Source organism: Puma concolor, chromosome E1 (assembly GCF_028749965.1).
Source record: "Puma concolor isolate L17-30 chromosome E1, mPumCon1.1.hap2, whole genome shotgun sequence".
Taxonomy (NCBI): Eukaryota; Metazoa; Chordata; class Mammalia; order Carnivora; family Felidae; genus Puma; species Puma concolor.
This window is the reverse complement of record NC_141680.1, coordinates 14162398-14184534: the sequence shown is the minus strand read 5'-3', so window position 1 is coordinate 14184534 and position 22137 is coordinate 14162398. Positions and strand designations below refer to the sequence as shown.

General features: G+C 38.9%; 1 protein-coding gene across 2 annotated transcripts; it reads left to right on the top strand.

Annotated features, from left to right (window-relative positions):
* Window positions 1-2645: 2645 nt before the first annotated feature.
* On the top strand, window positions 2646-21675 carry ASPA (aspartoacylase). Of its 2 annotated transcripts, none has more exons than XM_086686309.1 (6): window positions 2646-3044; window positions 6943-7138; window positions 8835-8928; window positions 12032-12133; window positions 16377-16486; window positions 20141-21675. In XM_086686309.1, exons 1-6 carry the CDS (start codon window positions 2809-2811, stop codon window positions 20336-20338), a joined length of 936 nt encoding a protein of 311 aa, XP_086542435.1. In that variant the 5' UTR covers window positions 2646-2808; the 3' UTR covers window positions 20339-21675. The 2 variants fall into 2 exon arrangements, with proteins under 2 accessions (XP_086542435.1, XP_025773346.1); XM_025917561.2 differs by having other exon boundaries at window positions 12026-12133.
* Window positions 21676-22137: the final 462 nt, after the last annotated feature.

Sequence of the window (22137 nt, the reverse complement as noted above, 5' to 3'; positions counted from 1 at the left end):
GAGTAACCTCCCTCTAGGATCTCAGCTGCCTGAATGATGACACTTTGCTGGGGGCAAAAGGGAATCTTGGCTTAACATTATCCTAACCTTGAGGATCCTGTAAGTCTACTTTCACATATAAAAATCCCTTTGGAAACTTCTTTCTCTCAACTCCCCCAAGATATGCTGGCAATCATACTCCAAGCTTATGGCCCCCTGATAGAATCTGAAGGGTCTCATGACTGAGGTTTTACTAAATGGTAATAAATGGCATTTCCCTAGCAACAGCTAGCCCCTCAAGGTCCTGGAAACTTTGCTTCCAAAATTCCTTAGAGACTTACTCTAACCCTGACCCCCTCCCAACCTGAAGGTATATAATGAGTTACCTGTCACTACCCCAAGTGCAGCGAACTCTTTCCCCCCATAGGTCCTGTCCCTGTGCTTTAATAAAATCACGTTTTTGCACCAAAGGCGTCTTCAAGAATTCTTTCTTGGCCGTCAGCTCTGCCCCCCCCCCACCCTGTCACCCCCAAAACTTCATCAATAGTGATAACTAGAAACGGTTCTACTTTATACACCATCAGTTCTCTGAACTCTCAAAAAAGAATTAGACTAGTGAAAATTTGTAGTTTTTGTAGGGCTCAAAAATTTAGTGTGCTTTGGGAAACAGGGAGTTAAAAATCTTTCGGAAGTTAACTTGGTATAAGAGTATGAAAAGCCTCTGTTGCTCTAGTTCTAAGGAAATGCTCTCTTTTTTTTCTAATAAAGCTTTCCGCAGAAGACAAACTCTGTACACAATAAACAAGGTAAGTATAGGACAGAATTACTGCAATTCACTAGCTCGCAAAAAAAGTTATTCATTTTGACATGTAAGGGAAACTTTATTTCTGAATGTTAAATGTGCTTCAAAGTGCTGATCTGTTAAAATTCCATAAAACAAGTCTCGAAATGCAAGTCATTTGTGCCAGCGACGAGTAAATAACCAAAGCAGCATTTCCAGAGAGACTAGGGCAAAGGACAGAACTAACCACAAATCAGAAAAGAAATAAAACCTAATCAAGTGTTAATAATTCACCATAGTTAGAGTTTTTAAGACCAAAGTAAATAATACAACCATAATTTGTTTACATTTGCTTTTGTTTTGAGCATCTCTACATTAGTGTTCAGTGTACATTGATGTGGATAGAAAAATCAAATGCTACATGGGCTTTTTCTTAGGTTAGAACAGTAATTTTAATGTGTAAATTTGGATTTTATTATTTTGCTTTCTCTATCTCTGCATTATAATCTCCTAAGGAAGAACATAGGGATTGGTTTATTAAACATTATGAAACATTCACATCTTACATTCTAGCATCTGTTTTGTTTGTATGCTTTTTGTTTCCTGAGCACGCTGTAGTAACTGTTTATGCGAATTCCAAAAGAGCAAAATTAGAACTTTGGGGAAGTCCAAAAATAACAGGAAGCACCCTGTTCTGTTAAAAACACTGGGCTTAGAATCAGAAAACCTGGGTCCCCGGCCCAGTTTTCTCCTGGTAGCTGAGGGACTTTTCCTTTAGCACTACAATGGCCATGTCAATGCCTAACCCACCCTGTCTTATAATGTAAATATATGAATAAACTGAGGTAATGTGGGAAATTTAATTACAAATTAAACTTCTCTGAGGTTGTGAGGAATTACTCTTGTATCCCTATCAAACAATCTGGCACTACTAGTACATAGTATTTCCAGAACTTGAAGATATTTGTCTTTCTGGATGATCAAGCATGAAATCAAATCTGATTTGGTTCAGAGTCATTTCTCCAAGGGGATGTAATCATCTTAGTATTCTGAATAGTTTCCCCTAATAAGACCCCCCGCTTGAGTAACACATTCCAGTGAAGAGTCTGGGCTTCTAGTAAATTAGACTGTGTATTATAATAAACTCATAATTCGGTTAATATATATAGCATGCCCCAAGACATTTTCAGGCATTATGAAGACTTGAAAATTATTCACAGTTGCTTTTCCTTTAATAGTAAGGCAAAACGTGGGAAAGATTCCTAAAGAAATTGACAGAGAATTACCGAAAACTTCATGAGAAGGAAATTAGGACATATTTCAAAGTAGCTTTTTACGTCCTAGTGATCATTTATTTGGTTGTTGTGTCTCTGACTATATATAAGCATACTAAACGAAATGGTGCTGGCTCCACAGGAGGTCTCTCAGGATCTCTCCGCCTTTGGCTGTTTATGGAGGTGAGATTCAAATGTGCTCAGATAATGAAAAGGCTCTGAACTCATTTCAGAGAAGAAATGTTTTGAAATGTGAGTGGAAACATAAATAGCAAATCATAGCATGCATATTATGAGCCCCTTCTTTATTTTTTATAGATTTTTAATTTTTTTCATATTTTTGAGGATTAGAAAAGTATAAACTATGTTTACTATTACAGATAGTCATGGAAGCACCATTAGGTGACATTGGCTATAGGTGAAAGGAAACCAGAATTTTTGTATTAGTATGAGAGGCTAATTTATTATTGCATTTAGATCTACTGACCATGTGAGGGAGTAAGAAGTTAAACAGCTGTATCTAGTTCATCTCTGCATATTTTAATCCAAATATGGTAAAGGGCAGGGCTAAGGAAGGGAGTGTCCCTATAATAAACAGGGCTCAGAACTTGTAACAGAATATTAAATTATACTCCGCTCAAGAGAACTCTGCACTTTGCACTTTGGTTAAAGTATCATTTAGATTTAAATCTCTAAACTTTTCTTAAGAAATTAAGTTCTATTTGATTTCCTCTTTTCTGAATTGCAGAAATCAGGTAAAACTACTTGACAAAAATGACTTCTTGTCATGTTACTGAAGATCCTATAAAAAAGGTTGCTATCTTTGGAGGAACTCATGGCAATGAATTAACAGGAGTATTTCTAGTTAAGCGCTGGCTGGAGAATGGCACTGAGATTCAGAGAACAGGGCTGGAGGTAAAACCATTTATTACCAACCCAAGAGCAGTGAAGAAGTGTACCAGATATATTGACTGTGACCTGAATCGAGTTTTTGACCCTGAAAATCTTGGGTAAGACTACATTTTGTGTTGTAGCATGTGTGCGTGTGTGTGTGTGTGTGTGTGTGTGTGTGTGAGAGAGAGAGAACACGTATATGTAGCACATGATACACGTATCCGTACGTATAGTCGCTGTTGTGAAATGGATCACTTTCACTTTTAATCATACTCCGCTATGAAGTACTCAATTACCTAAACTGGGCCTCCACATGCTCTTTTATAAACTTTTAAAAGTATCAGACTGTTCTTAACTGATTTTCTTTTTAAATGCATTCTGTACAGACTAAGACAATAACAATGGTTTTTATTTTTAAATCATATCTTTAAAAAAACAGATTTAATAGTCTTTTGTATTATATTAGTTTTGGCCTGTATGCTTGCATACATATTTGTTAGCTTCCTAGGTGGTTCACTACTATGTTTTTATACAACTATATTCATGGCAGTAATAAAGTTCTAGTCAAAAAAATTGTAATATTTCAATTAATATTTGTTGAATATGAAAAAGTGAATAAATACCCATCATCAAAAACCATCACACCACCTTGTCAAATGAGGAGTGTATGTACTGGCTTCAGCGGTGGATCCCTGAGAGATAAAAGCACTTCACTTGCATTTTCTGAATTTAAATTGCAGCTGATTCATAATACATTGCAAGCAGTGTATGCAATAGTAACACTCTAGGTATTACAATATAATACATAATATAAATAATGCTAATTATTTTTGCCTTTGTTTACATCCTTATAGCTCCTAGTATAGATATATAGGCCTCTTAGTATTTGTTTTTCACCACTTTCTTTTATTTACCTAAAAATATTATTAAACACCTACTCTTCACGGGGCACTGTGCCAGGTACTGTGGGAGTACTATGAACAAAATGGTTTCTATCCACAACGAGTTGGAAAACAACTAACTGAGATGGAACACGTGCAAAGGAACAACTCACACAGCAGCCACTGCCCTGTGTACTCATGTTCTAATAAAGGCTAACTTGAGGGGCGCCTGGGTGGCGCAGTCGGTTAAGCGTCCGACTTCAGCCAGGTCACGATCTCGCGGTCCGTGAGTTCGAGCCCCGCGTCGGGCTCTGGGCTGATGGCTCAGAGCCTGGAGCCTGTTTCCGATTCTGTGTCTCCCTCTGTCTCTGCCCCTCCCCTGTTCATGCTCTGTCTCTGTCTGTCCCAAAAATAAATAAACGTTGAAAAAAAAAAAATTTAAAAAAAAAAAAAAAAAAAAAAAAAAAAAAAAATAAAGGCTAACTTGAGTTTACAGAGTTACTTAAATTTAATCTCACAACAGATCAAATACAGTTACTACCTTTAGTACAAATATGCCTCACTTTATGAAATAGATGTTTTAGGGAGAATTATACATTTTGTGTATCAAAGCATATTTTTACTAGCATACATTTTAATTTCAGGAATGCTTTATCTTCATGACTGAGGTTATGGTGATACAATTAAGATTTTATCTATTCACCTAGGGGTGCCTGGATGGCTCAGTCGGTTAAGCTTCTGACTTGGCCTCAGGTCATGATCTCGCAGTTTGTGGGTTGGAGCCCCATGTCGGGCTCTGTGCTGACAGCTCAGAGCCTGGAGCCTGCTTCGGATTCTGTCTCTCCTTCTCTCTCTGCCCCTCCCTCGCTCATTCTCTCTCTCTGTCTCTCTCTCTCCCTCTCCAAAAATAAATAAAACATTAAAAAAATCTTTTTAAAGATTTATCTATTCACCTAAAATAGCTTTTAACTAACTCTTATAAGAATTTGTTGAAGAATAATGCTTTTAGTCGGCATGTTAACTTCTTAAATAACTCTGAAATGGACTGGGGTGGGTTTTCCTATTATGACCATCAGTAGTATGCATTGTCCGTGAGAGCAGTCTTTAAAATTAAATTCGCTTTCTGCTTCTTATACTTTAACACTATTCAGAAGCTAGGCAGTTCTCTCTCAGGGTAGTTATCACACTTATAAAATTTAATTACCTTCTCCTGACTTCCCTCTCCCAAATTTGCTCCTTTTCCTATATTCCCCATCTCAGTAATGTCACCATTACCCATCAAATCTTCTATGGAAATCAACTTAGAATCTTCCCTGTTCCTCAAGCCCCATGTCTACCAAGTCACTAAATCTTCCCGTTTATTCAAGCATTGAATATTTTGCAATCCAATACTCCTCTTCATTTTCGCTACCTTATTTCATTTCATCTGTGGACAGAGTAGCCTCCTAAAGAATCTTTTTTCATCTAGCCTTACTCCAATCCTTCCTGCCATTGACTCAGTTTAATAGCAGCCATAGGGATCATCCTGACAGGCAAATCTTATTATGCCCTTCCCCAGCTGAAAATTCTTCAAAAATCTATCTGGCATAGATTTAAGTAACTTAGTGTGATTAAAGTGCCTTTTAGGATCTTGCTCCTGCCCATTCCTTCTGCTTCATCCCTTGAGACTCTTCCTATGAGACCGGGGCCACGGGCATGAGAACTCAAAGTGTCCATTATCTTTCAAGACTTCAAGCCTTGGCTCTGAGCAACTGGGTGGTTAGTGATGCCATTACCGACATGGGGGAGAATTAGAAGCAGATCATTTGGGTGTAGAGGAACCTCACTGAGTTGTTTCATGAATTAACGTTTAAATATTTATTTTGAGAGAGAGACAGAGCATGCAAGCAGGGGAGGGGCAGAGAGAGAGGAAGAGAGAGAATCCCAAGCCGGCTCCCGGCTGTTAGCACTGAGCCCTATGCGGGGCTCCATCTCATGAACTATGAGATCGTGACCTGGGCCAAAATCAAGGGTCTGATGCTTAACCAACTGAGCCACCCAGGGGCCCCCATGAATTAACTTTTAAAATGCATACCTATCCATTAGGAACTATGTTTGGTTGCATATAATAAAAACCTGAAAACAGTGGTTTAAGTAAAGGTTTCTTTTTCACAAATCAGTCTGGAGCTTGGCAGTCGAGGGCTGGTTGTAGTGGTTCAATAATAACATAGCGCCACAGGTCTCTTCTGTCTTCCCACTGCACCTTCCTTAGTATGCAGCTTTTGTCCTTATTCTTTTTGCTTTATGGTCAAAAAATGGCTGCTCCATCTTCTTGATTGCATTTTAGGCAGGAATTACCCAGGTTCCAACTGTAGGTCCCTTGAAGACACTAGCAAAAATAGTCAGGGAACAGAAATAGATGGAAGTATAGAGAAGTGGTTGAGTTAAACCATTGTTTAATGAGGAAAAATAAACTTAAATTGTCAACATACACAGTAAGGGAAAAAAAAATATCCTAAAGAGTGAGGAGAGGTAGAGACTGATTTGAGAATTCAATAAAAACCTCATCCCAGAAAAAAAATATGTATGCATATGCCTGCAAAATTTTGCATTTTTGTCGAGTTTACAGACTTTGTAAAGCTTACCCTGGACCATAATGGTTCCTGGGACCTCAATTAGAATCCCTAATTAGGTAACGTGATCACCTAAGTTTACTATTTTTGTGGACTAGAATTAGCTAGAGGACAAAAAAAAATTTATGTGTGTGTTTGATAGTCTAGCCCCAATAAATAGCCCAGTGCACATAACTATTTAAAAAAAAAAAAAAAACCAAACTATTGATTAAATTAATGAATACATTTTGTTAAACATTGAAGTCAAATGGTGAATTCTGTTTGAAATGTCCTCCCTGGGATCAGCCACATGAATGAACTACTGTTTGTGAGCATGCCAATGCACCATTACATAAAATCAAATGGAGAAAAAAGAAGGAAGTTTTTATTTATGAAATTTTGAAATAAGTTTCCACTTGACTTACAGATTTTTCATATTAAAGGTTTGGCAACTGTTTCCTTATACACTGTGTTCTTATTGTATGTTTAATGTTATCTTAGCCACAGATGTTGTTAAATCTTTTTCTTTCTGCTAATAACAGCAAAAAAATGTCAAAGGATTTGCCATATGAAGTGAGAAGGGCTCAAGAAATCAATCATTTATTTGGTCCCAAAGACAATGAATATTCCTATGACATTATTTTTGACCTTCACAACACTACTTCTAACATGGGGTGCACTCTTATTCTTGAAGATTCCAGGAATGACTTTTTAATTCAGATGTGTCATTATATTAAGGTAATGTCAATGTTATTAATTAAAATTCTTTTTTTTTAATATTTACTTATTTTGGGGAGAGCTCAAGCAGGGGAGGAACAGAAAGAAGGGGACAGAGGATCTGAAGTGGGCTCTGTGCTGACAAGCTGACAGCAGCGAGCCCCATGTGGGGCTCAAACTTATGAACCGTGAGATCATGACCTCAGCCGTAGTCAGATGCTCAACCAACTGAGCCACCCAGGTGCCCCAGTGTTATTAATTTATAAGTTAGCATGGTACCTGTACTTTTAAGTCAATTGTAGATGTAGAGCCACCAGAAAAGGGTTGGAAGAGGGGGTCCAAGAGAGATGCGGGAGTGGGAGGAGTGCACCAGAATAGAGGTGGTGTTGAAGGCAGGAGAAAAGTTGAGGAAATGAGTAAAATAATAAACACAGTGAACAAAATAATAAAACAGTTGCGGATTCTCATGTTTATAAAATTATAACTCACTTATCCAGACAGCCACTAAACCATAAGCTATTTGGTAAAATCAATACCCACACTTAAAATGGTATAGTTGACATAGCTCAATGCTAGTTTTAGGAAGCTTGAGAAATAGTCATTTAATATGACCAAAGACCAGTGATAAAAAGGGTGGCTCTTTTTAGTTCTGCCCTTGTCTCCATTTGACTCAGATACCCCAACACATGTCTGTTCTTTCAGTACTTGTATAGCTAATCATTTTAAGGCTCAGAAATTTACAAGATGAAAAATTCAGCAATCCAGGGCTGACAGCTAGAGGAAAATTGCTAGAAAGTAACAACAAAGCAAAAAACACAAATAATGAACTATGTGTTTATTTCTGTATAATGGCTACTCTTCCTTCCAGAGGGCCAATATGCTTAAGTGGAAGGAGTTTGACCTGTGTATCCAGGAGAACCTGGGCTTATATCCTCGCTTTCTCATTCACTAACCTTGGACAAGATACTCCACACCCCAAACCTTGCTTTCCTTGTATACAATTGGCATAATAACACTTACCCATAGGAGTGTTAAAAGCCTTAAGTGAGATACAGCATTGAGCCTTATACCTAGCAGACAGTAAAGATTAATTGTTAACTTCTGTTTCCCTTGAGTTTTTGACAATAACTAGCTAGCAGTTCTGGTGGGAGATCATAATTCAGTGATTCTTTTTGTTCATTGAAGGGAGAGTTGAATGCTCTGGTTACCAGGCATAGAAGCAGCATGGCTGACAATGTTATCAAAATCCAGAGGCCTTATCTTGAATTCTCATTCAGATAAGTCGAGGTGGGGGGGGGGGGGGGGGTTACCTAACATCTGTACGGACCTGGACCATAAGGGTAGAGACGGAATTCTTTATGAGACCTATACTAAACTAAATAGGAAGTGTCACCAGTGGTGAAAACAAAAATAGCCAAATCCATTGAGAAGGAAAATTTATTTCATACATTTTTGATCATGGTTCTGGAGAATTGTTTAATGTACTTTTTGCCCAGAAAGCTATGTATAATTCAATTTTATATGTAATTCATTGATGTGTTTTCAAAGCTATAATAATAACACTGAATTTTAGAGTGTTTCATAAAGCTGTCTTACCTTTGTATTCTATTACTTGATGGAGTAAAGCATATTGAAGCCATTATTGACTCTCTAGTGGCAAAGAGAACAAAGCATATGGTCTTTACATAATAAGAAAGATGTTTTAAATTCTTTTCAGACTTCTTTGGCTCCATTACCCTGCTATGTTTATCTTATTGAGCATCCTTCCCTCAAATATGCAACCACTCGTTCTATAGCCAAGTATCCTGTTGGTAAGTCATATTTCCCATTGTCACAACTGCACAAAATATGTCCTGGATGAAACTCTGAGACAGTTATTTTCTGGAGAATATTTATAGCTACCTTGCTTATCACTATGGCTTATAATTGTCAAGTAAAAGCAAACTAACTCCAGGCAGGCTCTAACTATATCAAATGTCCTCAGTTTCATTGAGCACTTTCTGCATTCCAGGAGAGAAACAGTGAACTGAGGGAACTCGGATCTTTTATAATACGCAGTAAACATGCCTGCCCTTGTGCCTGGAAAGAGATCATCTCTATCTTCCAAGACTGTTCACTGTAAAAACATTCTTAAAAAATAATCTGGAACCAAGGCAGTCAGTGTCTTGCTGGCAAGACATGCAGAAACACCAGAGACCCATAAAAAAATCTTTTCCCAACTTTCCTTTTAGCACCTGTTTTGTACTCATGTCTCCCAAGAGTTGTTTGCTATCTATCCACTCACTTGTTTCCGTGTCAGTTACCGAGCTGTGAATGCATCTTTACCCTCTGGCAAGTTCCAATATGGAGGCTTGCACATCAGACAGTCTCTTTTTTTTCTATATTCCACTCTCTTTCCCGAATGACCTGCTAGCATAATTGTTTGCACAACTTAAAATCCTTTTTTGTGAGATCTAAGATGGTTTTAACCAAGAGTAATTTAATTTCAAAACAAGTTGTCAAACAGTATCAGCAAATTTAAAGTTATCTTGGTTATTTAATTGTTGGTAATTTTGGTGCATAATCGGGGATCTATTGGGGCAAAGGTAAATATCTAAGTATAGGTAATTATTCGAAATAAACCAAATGCTTAACAATGAATGATAGAGATCCTGTTTTTCTGGGACACCAAATAAAGCTGAAGATTTCCACACTTTGAAAAAGCATTCTTGGTATATGATATTTGTGGGGAAATGCTGCTCTTAACTAGAACAAATATCTACCAATATATTTGCCCCTTTTTAGGACCAAGCCTTTCAAATATTTCAATATGATAGAGTACTAAGATCATCATAAACAATTAGAAATACTGTATGTTATCCTGCCAACTTCATTAATTTGGAATATTTTTATACCATCCACTCACTGGGGGGAAAATACTTAAGCTCAGACAGAAACTATCTCCAACCCAACGTTTTACGATATATCTCTATTGTCTCATAGAAATTTGCTCTAGCTTCTACCAGCCTCCAAAAGGACCACCTTTGTATTCTATTCCCAAGGCAGCTGAAATGTGGCAGGATCATTCTAAGTAAACTTTATTGTGGAAAGAAGCTGTTTTCTGCAGCCAGCCTTATGATCATTCACAGAATCTTCTTCATTTTCTGTCTCTGTTTCTCTGTCTCTCTCTCATGTGTGTGCATGCACACACATACACACATGCACACACACACAGAATACTCTAGACAGAATCTTCTCCTAAGTTAACCTTCCCAGATCAACCATGGCCTCATTTGAGACTCAGAAGATTTAAGTTTATGACCACTACTTCTTCAGCTCCACTTGGGACTATGCTGTGGCTATTTCCTAAAACTTTAAACATTCTTCTCTGATACAGGATCTTGTGTCAAGGGTAATTGTTGGTTTAGAAAATATGGCCACCCTGTTATCTTCCACTCACAATCAGAAAGGAAAAAATCCTTCAATAACTGACTCTTCTGACTCAGACACCCTCTTCTACCAATCACAGCTGCTCTCCACACCTTCCATCTCCTCTCCAAACAAGAATATGTACAATATTTTTGGCTGCACAAAGCTCAAATGGCTTAAACAATAAAATAAATTTATTATTTTACATTACAGCTCAGCACATCATGAGGGGCCAGGTTCTTCTTATCTTTTTAGTATACCATCTTTAGTGGAGTTTTTTAGCAGCCCCCATGGCCACAAGATGTCCACTGTAGTTTTAAGCATCATATGCCAATAATACAATATCTAATGGGTGAAAGAAAAGTCTTAGGAACTCCCTGCAGACCTCTGTTATAACCACTTGTTCAGAACTGGATCACATATCCATTCTTAAATCAATCACTAGGATAATGGGAGTACTATAAACGACTTAAACTATTCCATATTTACACCTGGGCTGGAGAAAAGTTCACTTACCTGGAAGACTGGATACCAAACCAAAATCAGGACTCTATCAGTAAGGAAGAAGTGGAATGGCTTTTGGATGGGCAACCAATAATGTCTTCTACAACACACATATAGACATATCCTTGAACATGTTTTAACACATGTGTACAAATCATTTATACACAAAATGCATACGTTAACCACATTTATACCACATACTTAAATGTGTGTCCAGACGTATATGCAAAAAAGCTAAGCACAACAAATAAAAAATAAATGTCAAATACAGAAAGATTTTGTGAATCAAGAAATAAGAGAACTGGGTAAAAATAGAATGGGTGAAAAAGAATGTATATGAATGGATATGAATTGGTTAGAAAAGAATGAATGATATTATTTTTGATAAATGGGGGATAACTGTATGGGAGACTGGAACAGGAGGGAGGTAACTAGATATTTGGTTTAGAGAGACTGTTTTGTAGGTGTGAGGATGGATTGTATTGGGGTGAGAATAAATGAATACAAATTAATCCTAGGGAAAACTAAAACTATTGCACCATCACATTAGAATTAGTTGTTATGTTAAGGGCAAGAATGTTGCTCTAGGGTCACCTAGATGGTCATGTTAACCATCCATGGCACCAAATTTCTGTGACTCAAATAGATGCATTTCCTCCTGTCAAGACTAAATGTTGACAATGTTGATAATATGGCAATATTGAAGGATATTTAAACAAAAAATGACCCCAAGATCTTACTACTCTAATATAATTCTTTGATATTTTTTCATGTTTTCTCTCAGTTTTTATTCACTATGCTTATAATGTGTACACGTAAATCTTCTGCTTTTATGTTTTGCCTAACATTGTCTCACATATTTTCCATGATGCTACATGGTCTACCTTTTTAATCATTTTAATGATGAGATTCTAGGTGTTAATATATGAACGTGCTCAATTGTCTAATATATTGTAATATTTATATAAATATTATATATACCCCTTCTGTACCGAGGTGTAGAAGTTGGTCCCCAGCCTCAAGGAGTTCTGAGAGCTGATATTTTGGATCAAATGAGAAAAATGATCAAACATGCTCTTGATTTTATACATAATTTCAATGAAGGTAAGTAGGAGGCAGGAATTATTTCCTTGTTAGTGTGTGTGTGTGTGTGTGTGTGTGTGTGTGTGTGTGTAAATCAGAAAAGTGAGATGAAATGAACACACATAGTGACCTAACCACTAAACGCTGATACAGCAATTGTCAAATTTGCCATGCTCATGATATTAGATGTTTTTAAAAATGTTATTCACTTCAGCCATTCCTCAATGACCAGAGTAGACACATTTAAGCAAAACAGCTACTAACAAATCTCCCCAAATAAAATCCTCATTTTCTGCTAATCTCCACCGTAAACAGCAAAGAACCACTAAGAAATACAAATATCCAATAAGCGCATGAAAAGATGTCCAACATTACTACTAATCAGAGAAACACCAGTTAAAGTGAGAAACTATTTTCTCCCACCAGAGTGGGCAGATATTAAAACCTGATAGTATTAACTGATGGTAAGTGTAGGAAAAGAGGATGCTCTCATTCCCTGCTGGTATAAATCCAGTAAGGACACGTTAGAGAATAATTTTTATAGTATCCACTCCTGAAAATGCACAAATCCTGTGACCCAGCAAGTCCATACCTCAGAGACATGCAAAAGCACAGGCACACCCACTGTGTCACATGCAAGGGCGGTCATCAGCATCATTGTAACAGCAAGACAATAGAAATGACCTGAATATTGATCCATTGGTGAACAATTAAATAAATTAATGTGAAAAGATCTTCAAAATACATTGTTAATTACAGAAAGCAAGCTACAAACCAAAACATACAGCACTATACCAGTTTGCTTCAGAATAATAGTAATAAACACTTGCTAGAATACACATACATATATATGAGGAAAAAACAGGTTAATTTTATTTTAATTGTTTTCAAGGTGAACGATGTATTTGCATATTATTTGTGTAATTAAAAAACAATTAAATGGGGCTGGTGGCAGGATGATATATGGAAGTCTACTATCTGCTCATTTATTTGATAAACCTAAAACAGCAAAAAATAAAGCCTATTGATTATTAAAAAATAAATGTACTTGAAAATTTAAAACTAAGGTATAATTGAAATAAAATCAAAGAAAGCTGAAACTAATATAACACTCTATGTTAACTATACTGGAATTAAAATTTAAAGAGTTAATAAAATTTGTAAAAATTTAAAAATTCCTGAGAGAGAGAAAGAGAGAGAGAGAGAGAAAGGGACATCCTACATAAATAATTACTCCAGCAGGCTTCATTGGAATTGTCGTTGAGGAATGGGTCATTATAGTGACAAAGCTGGAGAATAGTTCAGTGTCATGGGGGAGTATAATTCCTTAACCTCAGATTGTGCACCCTACTGCAATCACAGGAATTTCTTCTGTGCTTGGGAATCCTTTGACTCCAAAGTCATAAAGACTGAAGATCAGCTTTTTACCACCTATGTCTGAGAACCGGTTCTATAACTGTCTCATGCACCTGGTATTGGGAAGGTCACCACTAATTGACAAGAAACCCTTCCGATAGTAAGTAGGGACTACCTTACATTAAGGAACAGTGAACCCAGGTACAAGACCATAGACATGAGAGGAAAGACATGTTTTTCAAATCATAGTCCATAGATTCCTATCCCCAGGGGTGGGGATCTCATGGCTGTCTTGTAGTCCCAGGACAGGCACCCCTACCTCTGCTCCTACCAGACCAGTTCTTCTGTTTTATTGCTCTTCCATGTAACGTTTTATTTAACAAAGGATCCTGCAATTCAAAAATTTTAAACCACTATTAATCTTGACTTTCCAGTTTGGTGGATTTTTAACTAACATGGGAAGAACACCATTATCCAAAGAATGCTGACAAAGAGATAACCACCTAGAGAAAAACTCTCTAGAAATGTGCAGAAGAGCTCCATCCTTGGCTTTGTGCTACTCAAAATTATTACTAGTAAGTTGGATGAGGATATATGTGACATGCTTATATATAAATGAAAGGTGGCAGGAAGCTTGCAGGAAAATATCTGTGGTTAGAAGGTAGATCTAAAAAGTGCTGACAACCTTTAACAATTGTGTGAGGCAAATATTTTAGGTTAACTACATTTCAGGTTCAAAATTTGCTTTTATGTTTAAAAAAAAATCCCAGAATAAGAGAAGTGATGGTCTCTTTTCTGCATTGAATAAACACCACTTGGAGAATGTGAATAAATTCTGAGTCCGTATTTCAGGAGGAACCTGTATGAAGTAGAGGTTAGCCAAGGAGAGAATTGAGAAGGCTGAAGAGTTTAAAAACCATAATATAAGAGCCATCCCTAAGATGCACGTAGAACTTCAGTTTACAAAGTATCTTCACATATAACCTCACGAATGTGACATATGTAAGTAGAGAAGAATTCTTAGGCCAGCAAAAGAAGACTTTTTATATTAGAGTTTTAGACGTGTCATACTGGAAAGCAGCAATTAGACATGTTTTCTGTGACTCTGAGGACAGAATAGAATCAGTGGGATGAAGTCACCTAGAGACATAAATGTCTGATTAACAAAGCTGACCGACAATGGAATGGACCACACTTTGTGAGGCCATCCAAGCAGGAGTAAGATGATCACTTGGCCAGAAAGACGTGGAGAATTCTCAAGCACTGATGAGGTTAGGCATTTGAGGCTTCTTCCAACTGTGAGATTCTAAGTAGCAAACTTAGAACGCTTCTTTACGTTCTACCACCTTTTTCTGTCCTTCTGCTTTAAAGAGATGACACCTGATAAGTTTCTATCTTCCCTTTGGAAGATGGAGTAGATTGTAAAAATGCCCACAAATTCTTCCCTTCCCTGTGTCCGTGTTCTCACAATGTGATGTTTTATTTATTTTTTATTTTATTTTATTTTTTTTTTAACGTTTATTTATTTTTGGGACAGAGAGAGACAGAGCATGAACGGGGGAGGGGCAGAGAGAGAGGGAGACACAGAATCGGAAACAGGCTCCAGGCTCTGAGCCATCAGCCCAGAGCCCGACGCGGGGCTCGAACTCCCGGACCGCGCGATCGTGACCTGGCTGAAGTCGGCCGCTTAACCGACTGCGCCACCCACACGCCCCAACAATGTGGTGTTTTAGATCCTTCTGCCAAGAAATGGAGTTTATTTCCCTACCTCCTGAATCTGGCTTGGCCACATTACTTGTTTTGTGCCGCAGAAGAAACTCAAAAAGGACTTGCTCACTGGAGCTTGCTCTCTGCTCCTCCTCGGAACCCTGTACTGCCAGTATGTGGATCAGCCTAGCCTAGCCTGCTGAATAATGAGAGGTTAGGAGGCAGAGAACTCAGACACCCCAGCTCCAGCTGCCAGCCTGGCAAATGCCAGACATGAGAGTAAGACCATCTTAGATCATCCAGCCTCCAGCTGACCTACCACCAGCTCACCACAAATGCATGAGCAAGCCAGTCAGAAATCAGAAAGCCAGCCTACACCGGGGGAACTGCCCAAACATTCCACAGAATCATGAGCTAAACTGGGGGTGGTTGTTTCACACCACTCAGTTCTCGGGTAGTGTGTTAAGCAGCAAAAGCTAACTGATACAGAAGTGATCACAGGCTATCCACATTCCAACCCGGGGCTGCACTTTCTGTTCTAAGGACAAAGGAGGAGTTTCCTTTCAGTTGCAACCATAGCACACTAAGGATCCTCTCTTGGATGAAAATTCATCCAGTTTACACAGAGCTGCCTGGTGTACGTGTAAACTACTCCCTTTACACGTTTCTGGGCATTGGGTTATTTAATGTTGCCTCATCTTTGGAAGTCAGGCTGCCTGCATCCTAGGGTCTCACATACTTAGTTAAGAGAAGGAGCACCATGCTGAAGTCACCTAACCTGCCAGAAGTCCCCCTGAGGATGTGCAGTCATAGAATGTCAGAGCTGGAAGGGCCCTCCGAGATACTGTCAAAACCTTCGTTTGACAAGTAAAGAAAGTGAGCCTCCAGAAGTTCAGCATCTTGCTCAGGATCACACAGCTAGACTGAAGCCCAGGTGTCCTGACTCCCAGCCTATCCTGGCTTTTCAAGTTCTGCTTTCTGCCTCTCCCCATTAGTGTACTTGTGGATGGTGAACCAATAGGAATAATTTGAGAACCTCTTTTGGCTGGATGTTGGTTAAGAATACCCTTAACTTAAAATGGTATGTTCTCCCTGTAACTGTCTTCCTTTTTGGGGTGTTGTTCTTCCCTTAAAGTTTCAACTTCCTTTTTTTCAAGAGATTCTTCTTAATCACTATTCATACATGTTGTTATCACCATAGGAGAAGAATTCCCCCCCTGTGCTATTGAAGTCTATAAAATAATGGAGAAAGTTGATTATCCTAGGAATGAAAATGGAGATATTGCCGCTATTATCCACCCTGACCTGCAGGTAACATTTGCTGTTTCTTTAAAGTATTCAAATTAATGATGTCTCACTTTCAAATAGAACTTTACAATTCATAAACCATTTTACATACATTAGCTCGTTTACCTGCATTACCTACATTTACCCACATTAGCAGTGTAGGTAAGGTATTCAGACCTTCGTTCAATAAATATTATTGAGTATATCCTCTGCTGGCTCTGGGGATACATCAGTGAATATGGTCTATACTCTCATGAGATTTATAGATGTACTAAACTCCAAACTGTGGTTTAGAAATCAAGATAACCAGATGCCATAAAAGAATAATGAAGTGGGGAGGAAGAGGTCAGACAAGGCCTCTCAGGGAAGGTGAAATTCCTGCCCAAGTGCGATGGACAGGAATTATTGTATCTATTTTATCATAAGAAAACAGGCTCACACAGGTTTCTAGTTATGGAATGATTAAGTCACAGAGTAAAAAGGCACAGCATAGGGAATATAGTCAATGGTATTATAATAGCGTTGCAACTACACTTGTGGTGAGCGTAGCATAAGGTATAAACTTGTCGAATCACTATGTTGCACATCTGAAATTAATGTAACATTGTGTCAACTACACTAAAAAAAAAAAAAGTTGTTTAAAGAAAATAAAATTTAGATCTTCCCCATAGTCTTACAGCTATCAATGGCACATCCAGAACTAATGTTCTTTGCAGTTGACCACATTGCTGCCACCTCCCTGTGATCACCACTGAATAAGTTAGAGCAAAACACTCAGAACCTCCTTCTCTGTGGTGTTTTCTACCACCACTCCCTGACTCTCCTCAGAACCCCAGTATCTGCTCCTTCTCTGGTTTGATCAATAATGGCATAGTTAAGGGGGGAAAAAGGCTCTTGGGAGAGCATAGGAGATTGAAATCTAGAAAAGGCAAAGGCAGAAGCAAGGAGAAGCAAATATTCCAAAAAGCTAAAATATCCATATCAATTGTGATAACCCTATGCACCCTCAGACAGATGGAAAAGACTTGGCGGATTATCTAGTCTGGGGCTTTCAACTCTGGTCATACATTGCCTAGAGAGGCTTTGAAACATAACAATGCCAGGATCCCACTTTGAGCTAATCTGATCTTACTGGCCTGGGTAATCAGAGTGGAAAACTACTGATGCAGTTCAGACTCCGATCTAATGACCCTAGTAACAGTCATCCAGACTTACAACTTAATAAAATAAGCTGTCTGTAGACAAGTGGAGCAAATCCTGCTTTCTGCCTTAGTGGGATCCGGGTGGAAAGCGGAAGAAGGAGCCTTAGGCAATGTTTGAAAGGAAAGAAATATAGAGATTGAGGGAGAGAGGAAAGCACTACAGGTAACAAAAATAGCAAGTACAAGAAACAGAGGCCAAGGTGATGATGTCATAACTGGCTACAACACAGGATTTTTTTTAAGATTTGTATTCCTCAAGGATCCTTGAAGAGTACAAACATCATCCTGGTGAAGCAGAGAAGTGAGGTTAATGAGATGAGTAACAAACAGGGTTTGTGGTAGGTCTTGAAAGGAAGGACAGTATTGATTTGGTTGCTCAGTATTTACAAGGAGTGAGTGATTCACTAATTGTTGCAATAAACATATTTGAGGGGCACCTGGGTGGCTCAGTCTGTAAAGCGTCTGACTTGGGCTAAGGTTGTGATCTCACTGTTTGTGGGTTCGAGCCCCACGTAGGGCTCTGTGCTGACAGCTCAGAGCCTGGAGCCTGCTGCGGATTCTGTGTCTCCCTCACTCTCTGCCCCTCCCCCCCTCGTGCTCTGTCTCTCTGTCAAAAATAAATATTTTTTTAAAAAATACATATATTTGAATGACTACTAAGCCTATTCTGGGCCCTGAGGTTCAAGATAGACAAGATCCCTCACGGAGCTTCCATAGTAATCAGGGGATAATGGACCGTGAATAAGTAAACAATACATAAACCAGATCATTTCAAATTGTAATGAGTACTATAAAAGAAATGAACAGAATAACAGAGGCTAACAGAGGGTTCCTATCAGATGGAATGGTCTGAAAGAGCCATCTCTTAGATGATGGCATTGAAGCTGGAGCCTGGGCAATGAGAAGTCATCCACGTGGAAAACAAGTCCAAAGGCCCTGAGGCTAGAACAAACTTGGAGTGTTTGAGGAATAAATAGCAAGACCAGTGTCCATGGAGATCAGGGAGCGAACACTGAGGATAGTTGATCCTGGAGAGAGAGACATAGACAGACACCTGCTTGTGAGTCCAGGTTTCATTCAAAGAGAGACAGTTCTTGGTCATGGATGCTCACTGGAATGATCTAGAGGATGTACTCCCAAATGCCCGAAGCCTATTACAAAAGCACTAAAGCGGTGCTTCTCAAACTCAGGCCACAGGAGAATCACCTGAGGAGCTTTTAAAAAATCTTGATGCCCAGGCCCCTTCCCCAGGGATTCTGATTTAGTTCCTCAGGGTGCACACAGGAAATCAGTTAGGTTTACCAGGTGATTTTCATGTGGCTCAGGTTTGGGTATAGTTATATCTATAGGTATCTATAGATATAGAAAGTTTATTTATTTATTTTGACAGAGAAAGAGCACAAGCAGGGGAGGGGCAGAGAGAGAGAAAGGGAGAATCTCAAGCAGGCTCTATGTTGTCAGCGCAGAGCCCGACTCGGGGCTGGAAGCCTTGAACCGTGAGATGAAACCATGAGATGACCTGAGCTGAAATCAAAAATCTGATGCTTAAACAACTGAACCACCCAGGTGCCTCATACTCATCTATATTTTTTAAATAGCCCAGTCAATTATAGCGTGCAGGCAGGGTTGAGAAACTTACCATAATGCAGAGCTTCCCAAACTTTAATACTATGCATGTGAATCTCTGTGGACTTGTTAATATGAAGGCACGTCTGCAGCGGGGGAAGAAATTGTGCTTTAATAATAAATTCCCAGGTGCTGCTGAGAAATGTTAGAAGTGCAGAATCACGGAACCCCAGACCTCTAGAATCAGAATCTGCATTTTAACAAAATCTGTACACAATCTGAAAACATATCAAAGTGTGGGAAGAGCTGCTTTAGGGTTCTTGTGATGTGACAGCACTGGTATTTGAGAGCTCACGGTCTGGATCAGATAACTCCGTTGTTATCATGGAGAACATTCACCTTATCCTAAGACAGGTCCCAGCCCATCCCCACTTTGTCTCACTAAGCCCCATCAGAATAGAGTCCCTTGGTGGGCAGACACAAGGACTCATTTTTTACATCCCTACAGTACAATGTCTTGCACACTGTTATTTCTTAAACTTTGCTGAACAGGATTTAACTTCTGCTAGCAACAGGTAGAACATACACTTAGGGAGACATGCATTTATTTGGCCCTTTAATATTCTGAATCTCTTTGGCAACATTCAAGGCAAACTTGGTATTGAAACAAACTCCAGTCACATGTATGTGGTATAAAAACTAAATGGGGAACTCTTAAAACTGCCGCCCAAATTAATGGTTCGGTCTCAGTTTGGCCAGATCACTCATGGGCCTCCCAACACATCTCTCAAATATCTCTTTTGTTAGACACTGCTATAATTTGTTAGTTGTCTAGAGAGCCCGAAGTAAAACCTTTAAGGTGGGGAAAAAGTCTAAATGTAACTTACGTATTTTAATTGTTTCCTGAGAGGATCAAGACTGGAAACCGCTGCACCCCGGGGATCCTGTGTTTTTAACTCTTGATGGAAAGATTATTCCGTTGGGCGGAGGCAGTACTGTGTACCCAGTGTTTGTAAACGAGGCCGCGTATTATGAAAAGAAAGAAGCTTTTGCAAAGGCAACCAAACTAACACTCAACGCAAGAAGTATTCGCTCCTCGTTACCTTAAGAATCACTTCTAGCCCACCTGTGACACAGTATCTTGACAAACTCCACTAGGGTGTAAGCTCTTGAAGGGCAGGGCTGTGGCTTCTTCGACTTCATATCCTAGTACCTAGTCCAGTGCCTTACCACAGTGGGCATTCAGGCAAATTTTTGAATGAATGAATAAATTAATGCGTATCTTCTCAAAGTATCATAGTGGACACGTAGCTTATTCAAAGAAGTGCATTTCTTATTTCTGTATAACTTTTTATATATTATACTTTGAGAGTTTAACATTCTTAACAAACAGCCTTTAAATTCAAATTTCAAAACTGAAATGGATACTATACCTTAAAAGTTATTAACCTGAATCTAAAATTAAATGTGTTTTCAAGTAATGTATAAATGCTACTCAAAACTCATGATGCAGACTTGTGATTTTTAAATTTTTCATACCTGAATTAATGATAATATATTAAGCATCCCATCTGTAACTTTAGCAATAGTTGTGATATCCATAGGAGATTTGTAACTGCTCTTTTGAAGATGAAATGTGACCAGGAAATGAGGGCTGATTATAAAGGTGACACTAGGAATAAGTCAAGGACCTGAATGGCCCTTTGTCTGCAGTCGCCCACACAGCACAGCTGCCCCGACATGGCCCCTTGTTCTGCACTGACCTCGGGGAGCGGGGAACCTCCTCCAGACATCTCACACTCCCCTTGGGAAGCTAACGTTCCTTCCCAACTTGGGAAAACCTGGAAGAGGCATATTCCTTCCAACCGTCGCTTCTCATTTTGAAAGAAGGCGCTTGCCCTTGTTCCCAGCCAACACGTGAGGAAGTCTTTGGGCTCCGGCAGCAAAGGCGGTAAAGACAGAAATAGCAGACAGCTGCTGGACACTAATGTGACCCAAAACCATGTCTCTGGTTCACAGATGCATTCTTTCAAAAAAGTGCCTGTGATCTAAATGCCCAAAACGCCTCCACACACACGATTCTTCTCCTCAAAGGTCTTTGGGCTGAAACACTGCCTCCCTCTCTCCCTCCAGCCCCTGCAGGAGCCTCCCTGCCTCCTCTTTTAGGCCCCAGCAGCCAAGTAAAGAGTGTTTTTATCCTGTGATTTGGACCCCAAGGAACCCATGTTTATGGTTTCAAATGTATGTACCAACCATCATACTGTTATCTGAAACAAAGATGTATGTACATATCTCATTCTCCAGAGTAAACCCCATTAAACTAATTTCATTTTCATATTCAGTGTTTTACAAAGCACAAATAAACTGTTTCTAAATTTTTCCGCACCAATATTTTTGTACTTTGCCAAAATTATTTTTATTGGAATAAACTCTCTTTCTTCTGAATTCTGAGTGAAAGTTCAATTTATCAATCTTCCTTCTTCCACTGTGAAAGTTCCTTCGTGTTTTATGTCTGAGTCCAGTTTTTCTGGGTCAGTTTTTTCCAGATGTAAATTTTGGCAAGAGTACTTTATTCTTCTATCAAACTTTAGTTACCTATAAAATTTACAATGTAAATGTAAAGTCTTATTTCCTCTGACTCAATATTTACAGTATTCAGAGTTTCTAATTAAATGTGATTTTTTAAAAACCTAGAGCTATAGGGGCGCCTGGGTGGCGCAGTCGGTTAAGCGTCCGACTTCAGCCAGGTCACGATCTCGCGGTCCGGGAGTTCGAGCCCCGCGTCGGGCTCTGGGCTGATGGCTCGGAGCCTGGAGCCTGTTTCCGATGCTGTGTCTCCCTCTCTCTCTGCCCCTCCCCCGTTCATGCTCTGTTTCTCTCTGTCCCAAAAATAAATAAAAAACGTTG